At 37.5% G+C, this 13,322-nt stretch overlaps 1 protein-coding gene across 1 annotated transcript in view; it reads left to right on the plus strand.

Annotated features, from left to right (window-relative positions):
* The window catches only part of GFRA1 (GDNF family receptor alpha 1), a 131,204-nt gene that overhangs the window by 104,215 nt on the left and 13,667 nt on the right, over nt 1-13,322 (plus strand). Inside the window, exons 6-7 of the mRNA XM_053949338.1 lie at nt 55-189; nt 3,271-3,449. Coding sequence (XP_053805313.1) covers nt 55-189; nt 3,271-3,449 — 314 coding nt within the window. The remainder of the gene's footprint in view (nt 1-54; nt 190-3,270; nt 3,450-13,322) is intronic.

Here is a 13,322-nt window from a genome sequence, read left to right on the forward strand (position 1 = left end):
GGAATGTTCCAGTGCAAAGGCTGCTGACAGTGCTGTGCTTCTCTCTGGTGACAGGCACCGTGATGACACCAAACTACATCGACTCCAGCAGCCTCAGCGTGGCCCCGTGGTGCGACTGCAGCAACAGTGGCAACGACGAAGAGGAATGCAAGAAATTTCTGAATTTCTTCCAGGACAACATATGCCTTAGTGAGTACAAAATTAGGTGTCTTTAATGTCTTGTAGATGTCTTTTAGTTGTCTTTTAATGTGTTGTAGAGTGTTTTCTGGAATTGCTTTACTGCTTAAGTGTGTTACGACACATCGAGGCCATCACTCTGTACGTTGTTGAGCAGGGCTCTGTTGTAGGTGTAAAAATTAAAAGAATGAGCAAATATGCCTGATACTGTGGTTTATGGCCAAGATTACAAACATGAGAAGCTCTTGGAAAAATAAAACAAAACCCAGAGTTGTATGATATTGAAATATGTTTACACCACAGGTCATATTTGGAGCCTAACAGTCAGGCAGCATCTTTACCATAGAATTGCAGCACCTGAGGGGTTTCTGTATAATTTAAGAACTTCATATAAAAAAGACATGTAGTTTAGGATATGAAGGATTTGCCGTAAGTAAGTATAAATTGGATTGTGCTTGCAGTTTACAGCCAACCTCATTTTTTTCGGATATTGGATCTCAGATGCCTGGTTTTAACACAAGCCTGGATAGTAACTATTGTAAAGATTTTGTTAAATTATTGATTTTTTTTTTCTGTCGGACTCACTTCCAAATTAGGGACTATTATAAATTTCAGAATGGCTCAGTGGAGTCAATTTTGGCAGGTTCTCTTTTCAAATTTCCTGTCTGCCTGGAGCAGCATAATTGGATGATGTGGAGTGTGCATCAGAGTTTTAATTTCAGATAAATGAGGAGACCAAAAGAGTTTGGCTTCCCTAGTCTAGCAGAACAGGAGTTGAAAGAATATGTGATTCTCCTCTGAAATTGCATTAGCTGGGCAAGCCCAGGGAGGGGAAGGGATTACTTCACCTGCAGGACAATATTGGCATAAGATCAAAAAGGAAGATATTTGCCATACATATTTAAGCTTAAAATAGGAAAATTTTTAACCATCAGTCTAAAATAGGCTTCCAGCAGGAGTTTTGAGGGTAAAAGTGGTTTTAAAAGTCATATTTCATCAGCTTATGCAAAGAAGCAGACATCATTGCTTCTCTCCAAAACAATAAATGAGCTCAGTGATCCAGACTGGCCCATCCAGCCCTACAGACTTGAGCTGATGCTAGGGCAGGGCTCAGAATTTTACTAGAGGGTCTGAAAATCCCTATTGGTAGCTTCTCAAGAGGCAGCATTGCAGTGAAGGCACAGGGAGGTCTGTACACAAAAACCTGAGTTGCTCTGTGATACACTATTTATTAAGCTTTGGAAGAAGGAATCAATTACTCAAAATCATTTAACAAAAGAAAAAGAGAAAAGAGTTCAAACTTTACGAGGGGTAAAATTTAACAATATGCCATCAGACCTTCTTCAAGCCTAATGGCAGTTGCCATTTATATCTATTGCAGTACCTCAGATTTTATTCATTTGTGAATGTATTAATTTCTAAAGTGTTGCAGGTTCCTTTTAGAACATAAAGACAGAGTGATTCCTTGTCCTTTCTTTTGCCATCAGTACAAAAGCACTAATGAAGACAGATCAAAGACATTGGAGGTTACTGGGAGACAAATTATATCATCCTAGCTGCAAGATAATGTCTTCTTCAGGAAGAAATTAAAGGTGTTTCAGGATTTTCTACAAAGTTTTGTCTTTCACATAGAATAGGAATTAAAAAAAAAAAAAATTTCATTAGTGAGCCTTCCACTGCCAGGAGAAAATGTCATTAAAATCCTTCCCACTTCTTTTATACAACACAAAAATTTCGTTTTCCACGGTAGGAAGAAACTAGGAATTTCTTGCTGGTCTGTTTTTCAGTATATTCCCCCTTCAAAACGGAAAATAAACCTGTTATTTAGGGCATTTACAACAACGATCTAGTTGAAGTTGCTCATTGCAAGGGGGTTGGACTGGAAGACCTTGAAAGGTTCCTTCAACCCAAACAATTCTGTGATTCTGTCATAGACTCATAGAGTATCTCAAGTTGGAAGGGACTCAAAAGGATCATCAAGTATGATTGTATGAAATAATTGAAGACTAATTGTAAAGGCCTCTTGTTACTTTGAAAACTGGAAGGATTGCAGGTATTTCTGTGACCATTCTTGCAACAGTGGAAACAAAGAGTTATTGTGGTTTTAGGAAATACTGCTTTTTATATTGCCTTATTCAGGGAAACACAAGAAGACTTACCATACCCCTCTTCCCACTTTGTTTCCATTAATGCAGCTCATTCTGGTGCTTTTTACAAGTTCTTCTCTTTGCATCTTGAAGTTCTGAGAACTAATACCAGAATAAAATATATCTTTTCTGAAGAAAATTACATGTAAATTATTTTGTAAGGCAAGGAATGGCACTGAGAAGAAGTGTTAATAACTTCCACATATTAGTCTCCAGTGAAATTGTTTGATTTCTTGTACAAAGAATTTGAAATAAGAAATCCCCAAATCCTTGTTGAATCCCCAAAGACCTGATTAAGAACTGTTTTTCTATTTGTTTATAAAAAACCTCCAACCAATTTACTCTTGCTATAAACACACTCTTTAATCCTGTGAAACTGTGATAAGCTTTTTAACTTTTATATTCTAAAGTTTTAGTTTAACCATGTTTCCCTTACCCAATTATGCAGATTTTGATTGAAAATGGTAAGGAAAAGATTGCCGTAGTTAAACTATTTTGTAGTTATAGGCATATTAGTTTTACTACAACAAGATGTGGAAATAAATATTTATCCTGTTCTCTGTTTTTAGTTTGCTCTGTAACTTCACCTGCCTGAATTAGGACATGACATTCAAACTTTTTTTAAAATCTTGAAAGCAAATTTTTTGAGTCTTTTGGATGGTAGCAAATATGATTATGGTAAGTCCTAAAGCTTCTGTCAAGAATTACTGTAAACATTACAAAGAAGAGGCTGCACCAAATGATTACGTGACCCCAGATTTTCAGTTCATTTCTGATAGGTTCAAAAATAAGACACATTTTTCAGCATAAAATTGAGTTTCTACAAATACACATTTAAAATGTAATAATAATAATAATGACGGCAATAAAAAACAACTCAGTTCTGCTTTTTGCCTTTTTTTTTTTTTTTTAGAAATAGAAAATTGCCTGTAATTTATTTTCACAGAAAATGCAATTCAGGCCTTTGGCAATGGCACTGATGTGAATGTCTGGCAGCCAATCCTTCCAGTACAGACCACTACAGCCACAACTACAACAGCTTCCAGACTTAAAAACACAGGGTCAGAGACCACCAACAACGAAATACCCTCCCACAATGATTCACCAGCATGTGCAAACCTGCAGGTAAGAGAGTTTTGTACTTCTTGTTGTGCATAAATGAAAGCTTTTCATAGATACCTGTCAAGGAGTCTCGCACTGCCTAACTAGATGCCTGCCTAAACTGGAATATCTGTTTATTCCCATGGTGTAGTTACAAGCTGCATATGTTGTGAGCTGTCAGACACTCTTATTTTAAATCAGGAACTTGCATATCTCAAAGTGGACTTTATTGCCTCGCTGACTCAGGAACAAGGGATGGTACTTAATTTCTTATCACAGGTTTGAATATGAGTGTGGCACTCTCCAAATCCTGCCAGGATATGTCAGATTAAATTAATCCCTTGAGTACTCCTAATTCAGAGGGAACCCTTAATGTGAGCTAGCATGTCCTGCTGCCTTCTTTCTTATGTTATTGGCATTAAACTCAAGAATGTTTTTTGGCTAAGTAGTCCTAGATATTATAGAATATATGGTGCTGCAAGCTACACATTGAAGAAGGTGGACAAAGATAAAACTATGTTGAACCAGGCGCTCTCCTAAACTAAAAAAAGGTCGAGGTCATGTTGTGATTTTGGCCAATGGCTGTAGTGATTTTCTTAGACACTTAAATTAGACCACTGATAGTAGATCATTGATTCTGGATTTAGAGGCTCACCACTTGCTGAAGATGGTTTTTGCAGCCCTTTGAAAGATTGAAGGACTTGGGCAGGAGAAGACAGCAAAATCAAGGCAGGAACAGGGTAGTAGGAGATGTAAAATTAAAACATCCTTAGGCCAGATTGGAATTGGGCTGTAAAAATTTCTGGTGGTTTAAATACAAAATTAGGTCAAGCAGGGATAGATCAGCTTGTCCTGTTTATTTTTGTCTTTACAGAAGGAAAATTGCTATGTGACACAAATACAAGTGTCCAAGCTTTAAGGTCTCAGCTGGTATTAAGAGAATTTTTTCTGTCTTTCTGGATTTCACTGTTAAAGCACTGATTTTTCACTTCCTGTAAAAAAAAAAAAATCACTTTGTTTTCTTAATATTGAATGGTTCCATGTCCACTGAACCAGAAATATTTTATTTCTGAGAAGTATGTTTGCTTCTTAATTTTTCCTGCGCCGCTCTCTCTCCTTCATCCTTTTCCAGTTCCTGCATCTATTTTGCACTGGAAAATTGTATCTGCATCAGCATGAGGGACATTACAGAGTTACAAAGTACAGGGGGTTAATGATAGATGGTGCTGAGTTTAGGTCCTTCTGTTTTAATTCTGTTTTTTTTCATCTGTGCATTCATTACTATTTAAGCTTTGTAAGTTATTGATAAGAGAGACAGTTGGAGGCTATTTGCAATAGTCATTTAACCATATAGAATATGCTGAAAGAAACGCAGCCTTTTAAACGTGAAACTTGGAATATCTCACATTTAGAACAAAACCTTGATGGGATAATACTGAGTCACTTCATGTTATATTAAAAAGTTGTATTATGGGAGAGATCACTTTTTTCTTCAGTGTTTGTACAGCCCCCTGTAGAGTAAGGCCTCCAGATGCTACCAAAGTACACATAATAAATAAAGAACTGAAGAAATGGCAAGTGATCGCAAATCCCATTGGATTCACTTGAAATTGCAAATGTTCATTAAGCCTGAATAGATGTTCCTGTGTTTTGAAAATTACTTAAATTCTTCCCTGTCCTTCCTCCTGTTACTGTGGCATTTTGAAGTCACATCCCACATGAGTTTGTCAGCTCTGGTTTAAAGCTGTGCTATGACTTCAAGTGTACCCCCTGATGTACTTGGCACAAGAAATAAAGATTAGTAGGGAAAATAGGTTCCTTTAAATAAATGATCTCTGGTGTTTGGCAGAAACTGTAGATAAAGTCTGCACTAAAATGTCACTGAAGTTATGTGAACCAAGCAGTTTTTGAATATTGAAGAATATTGAAGCACAGTATTCTATGCCTACCACGTCCTTCTGTCAGAACTGAAACAGAAAGAACAAAGCTCTAATATTTTAATGCATTTTTCAAAAAGTAACTTGTGAACAGAGCCAAAACAAGCCCACAATTTCTTGAAAAGAAACCGATGTTTTTTGGACAGTATGGTGCCACTTTGCATGTGAGACTTAAACCCTAATGCAAATTTTATAAAAGAACTGGTATTCATATTGCACTTGGAGAAGGGTATTCATTCCAAGCCTCTCCCCCATGAAAATATACCTTTGTAGTGTTTTCAAAATATGAACCAGTGCAGCCAAAAGCTTTTTTATATGCTTAGCAGCTGAGCTGAAAGGTTTCTAAAAGGCAATATCGCCTGAACGCTGTGAAAAGTCAAATTGCAAGCATCAGTCTCAGCACAAAAAGACAGTGGCAGAGGAGGGCTAAGGAAGTGGTCATTGAGATGCAACAGGGCTGCATATTCTAGTTAGTGGGCTTAAAATTCGTAAGGAAGAAAGAGCAGGAAGTGATTGATTATTATAAATTGCATTGAAAGAAATACAGCAAGGGAAGAAGGAGCAGGAAGTGATTGATTAGTATAATATGCCACAGAAATGAGCAAATACCAACCTCCTGGGGCTGTAAAATACAGGGCACTAACCCAATCTGCCAAGAGCACCACCAACTGAGCAATTTTCGATACATTTCTTTCTGACTTGTTCAGAATGGTCATATGAAGAGCAGGAGTGCACCCATGGTTTTGTTGCTGTGTCATGTTCACCTGCACAAGCAAACCTGGGAATCAGAAAGGTGGTGAATGCTTGAAGAAAATATGAGATATTTTTTGTTTACCTGTACTCAGTGTTTACCTAAAAAACATGTTGAAGATTTGGACTTTAAAATAATATTTATTTTAGTGATGCTGTTTAGAAGTTGTTCTTCATTTGAACTTATCATTGCTATGAGAATTTGCAATTTATCCTATTATGGGGTATTGTCTTATTTCAGGTTGATACAGCAAAATATTTATTTCTGATATCTGCTTATTTTATGTTTACTTATGCACAGATTTAGTAAGATACTCTCTTTTTCTGTCCCTCAATTAAATCAGCATTCTATCTTTGCCAGGAAGATGCTTCATTTATTCAAGAATCCTCTAAACTCTTTTTACGAACCTGACTTCTAACAGAATTTGCTAAACAAAGTAAATAATAGTTAGGTCTATATGAAATGCTAAATTTAAGTATATTTGAAGTGCTTGACATCTTGCAAAGAATGCTCAGCACCATATAAAAATAACATAAAGTATTGTGAACAAAAAGGAAGATGAATCCCAACAGCATGTTTCTTACACAGGCAGATTTTATTAAGTAATTGCCAACCCTATCTTTTTTCTGGTGGTTTCACTCTGATGTTTTCTATTTAACTGACATATATGTTAATCCTTCATTTTCAGTCATAACTTGCATTCAGTATGCCAGTCAAAAAATGGTTCTAGTCTCATGTTCTACCCCCACTGCCTGAACCATCATGTTGGATTATTTGAAAGGGACAAAAGAATGAGTTTGGATGTGTACTCACACCATGTATTCTTCAAAAAAAAGCTGTCTTTGCATTTAGGAGAGATGGATAGACCTGAAGGATGATAATGAAATGAACCTCAAGTGATAGATTAGACCAGTTGTTCCTGGGTCATTGCAGAGATAGATAAAAAACTCAGACTTCCACACTGGGTTTTCTATAATATTTTAAAGGATGTTTTGCAAAAGACAAAAATTGTAGAAGTCAAGATGGTTAAGGACATTAAAGTAAATGTATGCATCAAAGTCTTGCTAGCTAGCTCCATACTTCGTTTTCCCATATTTATTATGTCTTGCTCTTGCCTTGGGTGTTCAGCATTCAAAGAGAAATTAAGGTTTTTATGCTTTTGAAGAATGTAGCAACGGACAGATATAATTGAGATACATGACCCTTTGGACTGAAGACGAGTACAGTATGTAAAATTGTTTTGCTCTCAGCAGCAAAATTTAAAAAGTATGAGATTGAAATTGAAAATATCAAATATTTTGTGGGGAACAGAGAAATCTGGATACTTAAATATATCAATTCTTTCTATTTGCACGTAAGACTAGCGAGTGTTTATAGCAGATGTGGGTGATAATACAAGCTGCTCTTCCACGTAATTCACGTAATACTTGTGATTTTAAAAAAAATATTTATAATGGTGAATCCTAGGACAAAAACAGGAGAGAAGGCTTGCATTACTCTGAGCAGAGCAGGACTTAAACGTGACTGAGACTGAAAATGACTCTGCTTTTGCCATGTAGATCTGTCTGTGCAGGCCTTCAGCACTGTGCAGGGAGCTGCTAATCTGCTGGGTTAAGTACCCTCTGTAACTGCTTAATGTTGCTTCCCAGGTGCTAAATACCATTATTCCAAAGCATTATGGAGATGTTTGGAGAGGGTTAAAAGCTCCAGTGTAGCAGTCTGAGGATCAGGACACAGCAGGTGTGGATCTCCACGGGCTGATAATTGGGTGGTGGGGTGAACATAAGCAAGAAGCACAAGCCGTGTGTAGGTGAGGGAATGGCACAGCTGCTGAGATGGAGCACTGGGGTAGAGACAAAGCTTGTTTTATCCCCTGAGCACCATTGTTAACCCACCCATACACCTGGCATCCTCTTTTCCCCATCCCTCACACAGCCCTTGAACTTTTTGTGACATACAAGCACTGATTTGTCAAATGCCCTGCCTGCTCCATCCTTGGCAAAGTCCTGCTTGGACCTCTTCCTTTGGGCATTCCAACTACACAGAAAGATACAGTCTGGGGCAAAAGATGGACAACAATATGAAACTCTCAATGCTGTGCTAGAACCGAAAGAAAAGAGAAAAAAAGAAAGACTTAATGTTTTCTATGAAAAGATTGAAATCTACCTCCTGTATTTCCAGGATTAGCTGGCATAATGGGGAGAGCCTGCTGTTACAAGTGATTTAGAGAACACTTATTGGCAGCTTTTCTGCTCAAAAAGCAGTGTCTTTAATTTGCTTTAGTGGCAAGTCCCTTTTACCTGAAGAAGTCTTGAGTGCTTTGTGTATACAGATTAAGATCTGACAGCCAGGACTAACTTAAAGTTTCATCTCTAGTCTTACACTTCTGATTTGGGGAGCACTAAATGAAATTCTGTTTGGCCACAGCAGATACTGCTTTGTCCATTGATTTCATTGACACTGGTTTCAGCAAGGTTGATCCTTGTTTTCTTCAGCACCATGCTGGAGTGGGTCCTGAGAAAGTGTGGATGTACAATTCCGTGAGACTGTAGTCATTTACTGCATGACTCCTGCAAGATCCAGAGGAGGTGAGGGGACCATCATGGAGACATGTTGGGGTTTTCAGTCTGTGTGGAAATCCTGGTGTTCTCTGGCAGGAAAGCAGCCCCAGCCCAGCTGCCTTGCTGTGCAGACAGTGGATCCCAATGCCACAGGCTGGTTTGCAGGGAATGTGCCCATACACCTGCGTGTGTTCCTGGTATGGTCGTGTGGGTGCTCCCACTCCGAGCAAGACTGAGTTTTTCACCTTCTTTGCCAAAGAGTTTCAGGACCACACAAGATAGGTTGTTTTCAAGTTTGTTAAAATCCTGCTGAAGTTAAAGATGTGATTCATACAGCTGATCAATGTCTAAGTGCAGGGAGTCCTTTGCCTCCCTTTTGAACAGAGAGGAACAGTGTGAGGATGTAGCCATGGATCAAACCCAATAGCTCAGACACATCATATCACTGTCAGTGCTGCTATGAGACATCAGCAGTCAGGAAAAAATTGTTCTCATTTACCAGGCTTGGTTGAACTTCTGAGTTGAACATCAGGCCCCCTTACAAGATCAGTTATGATTTGTGGAGTGAAATAAAGGCTAAAACTTTACAACAGGAAAGGAATCACATCTCTGTTGTTATCACCAGTGCTTAACACTCAGTCTCTTTGGCATGGAGATCTCTCTGTAAGACTGGACCTTATATTTAATGATCAACACTCTGATTTTTAGTGCTTGAAGTTGGGTGTAATAAACTCCTGTTCCTGAAAGACAGTGACATGGTTTATGTTGCATATTAGAATTACAGTTTAAATTGTGTTTTTTTGATTAGCATGCTTTTCATGAGACCAAAATATTGTGCATGTATACTGCTGAAGAGCATAATACTTCAGAATTATTTCATCAATGATAAAATATTTTATGGTTCATTTAAAAAAAAAAGTTTTAATAGTCTGAGCGTCTTTAGTGTATTATAATAATACAGCACTTTATAGCAGACTGTAAAACTCCAGACTACAGTTTTAGGAATTGTGCAATTTTGTTTTATAGTTTAATAATTGTTCAATTGAAAATGAGTATGAGGTTACTAAAAACCAATTGAACGACTTAAAAAAATGCAGCTTTATGAAACTGTACTACTCACTTTTACAGAAAATTGAATTTTTTTTTGTCAGATTATAGTTTTTATCCTCAGAAAGAATTTTACAAATTATTGCTACTAAAAGCAGATTTGCATTTGCAGTGTTCCCCTAAGCTACAGTTGTTTCTGTGTTTCACATGAGTATCCTCTTAGAAGAATACAACAGAAATACAAAGTGCTAGAATAAACCAGAAGCATAAAATTGGATCATATCAGATAAGCCAAATCAAGCTATTCATAGTCCTTGTTATTACTTTATGTGGTTCTTCATCATATTGAAGGTATTCCTAATGTCAGCCAACTCTAGTTCTCAATCAAACACCTAGTCCATCATGTATTTCCCTTTTAAAACAGATAGCTCACTATAGTCTGCAAAAAACAGCCATAAAAAGCCATACAGTATTATAAATTAATTTTAAGGCATAACTACTACCAATAAAAATTCTAGGTCATTGCATTGCGATGGTACATGTTTAATCATATTGTCTTTGGAAGTAGAGTTCAGAATATATTGTGTCTTTATGGGACCTGACAAAGTGCTTTGTTTAAGACATATTGTTTGCTATTAGCAAATATTAGGGTTTAGTCATGGCTCTGCTCCCATCTGTACTGGAGTGAACGAAGCTCTGGTTATGCCAGCAGGCTGACCCTGTTCCCAAGCAAGAGTAGGCAAAAGTGATTTTTCCACCAGGTTTGTAATGGAACAGAAATCAACAGTAGAAGCCTTACAATCAAGAGCAGAAGCCTTGAAATCTTGAATACTTTTTTTTTTTTAACAGGATTAGCTTTTAAGGAGTCTGTATTATACACCAAAATCCCATTATACTAGTTATTCCAGAAATTCATAATGAAAAGGTAGTCTTGGCCTTAAAAACCCAGTTAATTGCTGTTAACTTCATTGCAGCTATCACCTTACAGCCTCTATTTGTTCTGAAAACCACATAGTGTGTTTGAGTGCTTCAGAAACAGTAACTACTTTACTAATTTAAACTATGTTAATACATTAGGTTATCCTCAAAAAAAATATATCCACAAAGATTCATGAGGAAAAACAAAGTAAAAGGCTTTATCAGATATAAATATATGAGATAATTAATACAGTTGTCAGTAGAGAAATGTTTCTTGCTAAGGTATGAAAATAGCTCAGCAGTTGCCAAAATAGATCAAAATTTAACAAATAAAATCTTAATCAGTTCTGCCATTTTTGCAAAGAACTGTTCTCTCCTAGGTAAGGATTTCACAAGACTTCTATAATTGAAATGTACTTTTAAACACTTTTATTGAAGTGGTATTGACAATTTTGTTTTGTAGTATGATGGCTTAGGACAAATGACTGTGGAGGCTGAAAATTTCTGGATAGTGGAGCATTTTAGTCACAGATGCATAGAGTTTATGAATTACCTACCCTCTCTCTCCTGGAGGGGGATGGTGCAATGGGGTGAGAGTTTAGGGGAGCAGGGCAGCAATTTGTTGTACAATCTCCTCGTTCCCTGGAGGAAAATGCTCACTAACAGAGATGGACCTGATGAGTTGTGCACAGTCCTGGTGCAGGGCTTTGCCTTGTCTCTGGTTATGTTCCTGAAATCCCCAGAGGTCAGAGAAATGTTCCTAGATCCTAGAGTAGGGGTGTGGGGCTGCCTGCCCGAGTCTTTTCCCAAAAGTGTTGTTCCCTGAGATTTCTGTGACTCCTTCGGTATATGAGTGGGTAGAGAAGAGCTCACTGATGGGAACTACATTCACATTGTGCTATAATTTTCTCATTTACTGTCACCCTTGGTGGCTCTTAAAGTCTTGCAGACACTACTGGACACTATCTTAATTATCAGCACGTTGTTTCCATAGATGAGCTATCTATTTCCTAGAGCACAGCAAACCTTTTTTGGGACAAGTGGTTGATCATATTTAGTCTAATCCTAGAGAAAAGTATCAATTAGGGTTCATGGTCTTATGCTCACTGGCATATCCACATCTGAAACATCACTTCCAGTTAGCCATTAGTCTTCATTAGATCCTTTTCCTGTCTGTTTTTGTTTGGTTTGTTTGTTTGTTTTGCTGTTTTTCCTTTTGTGTGGTTTTTGTTTGTTTGTTTTCTTTCCTTGTGGTTTGGGTTGTTTTGTCCTTTCTTCTTGCAGATCCATTCTGTAATGTTTGGACGCTCAACTGCCTCATAGACTTAATCTGCTATGAAATTTATTTATGTTATTTTTCTGTATTCCCTGTCATGATTTAATGGCTAAATGCAGATTCGGGGAAAAAAACCCACCAAAATCTACACCAGGCTGAGCTGGAAGGGTGTTGGGCCTGTATGGTACTGGAGTAGTCACCGTGCCATCACTGGCTGGGCTGCCCTAGAAGGCACAGTGGAGAAGGGCAGAGGGGGGTTGTGGCTGTACTGGGCTGCAACTGAAATTGGAGTAAGTCTGCATTTTGATTTGGGTAAAATGTCTGAATCAACCCTGTTTCCTTATCCTTGATTAGAGAGAATACGTTGCCTTCCTCTGCCAACAGCAAACCCAAGTACCTGAAGTATGTTTATGCATATAAAGTAATTTGATTTTAAAGAGGCAATCACACGACCTAATCAAATTCTGCTTTTGTTTATACACTTGTAAAAAGGGAATAACTCCACAGTTGTGTGTATTGCAATTATCCTTAAGTGTACATTGTAATTATCCATTACCCCTTACATGTATGCACACCATTCTTTGATATTTCTGTGTAACCCAGAGACTTAACATTCTTAAAAAATAAACTACCCAGACTCTCAGTTGCCATGTGGCAGATATGATCAAAATCATTTCAGGAATAATAAAGAAGACTTTTTAGGAATAGTTTCTTCTGTGTTGCCAGCAGTAAATGAAATATAGAAAAGCCCAGTGGAAATCAGAGTGCAATAATAAGTAATCATTCCAACCCATAAGTTGCTGACGAGGCAGCATAGCTGCAAAAATACTACAATATTGAAGAGCTAAAATTTGGAACCTTTTCCATAGCATTCAATAATTGTTCAAGAAATCAACCCAAGTTTGCAGGACAGAAAATTAAACACAATCTTTTAACCAAATTGGCTAATCTGTACTCTTAATAAAAAAAATTAATGACAACGAAACAGCTGAAGAGAAATTTTTGTTCGGTGTTTACCCTGTCTGCTCATTTTACTTACAGTCTTCACTATACATTAGTAATCAAATATTGGGAATAAATCACACCCTTTATCTCCTACTTTTTATGCCCATGACTCCAAATCAGCTATCTTACCTGAATAAGAGATCTTTATGTTGCATCAAACCATCTCCTCTACAGTATCTTTCAATTTGCTCTTGAGTTCCAGAGCTTGAGACGCTGTCACCCATTTCAGCTCCTTGTCATCAAAATCAGTAGGAGTTCAAAATGTTTATTTTAGTCAGTACTCTGGAGGAGAGCCTGACTGTTTCACACCAAATCCTGTTCCCAATCAGTGAACTTGGCCTAATAATCCCACCTCAGGTTAGGCCCTTCTGCATGTTTTGCTCTTTTTATGAGTCACGGGTA

Source organism: Vidua chalybeata, chromosome 8 (genome assembly GCF_026979565.1).
Source record: "Vidua chalybeata isolate OUT-0048 chromosome 8, bVidCha1 merged haplotype, whole genome shotgun sequence".
NCBI lineage: Eukaryota > Metazoa > Chordata > Aves > Passeriformes > Viduidae > Vidua > Vidua chalybeata.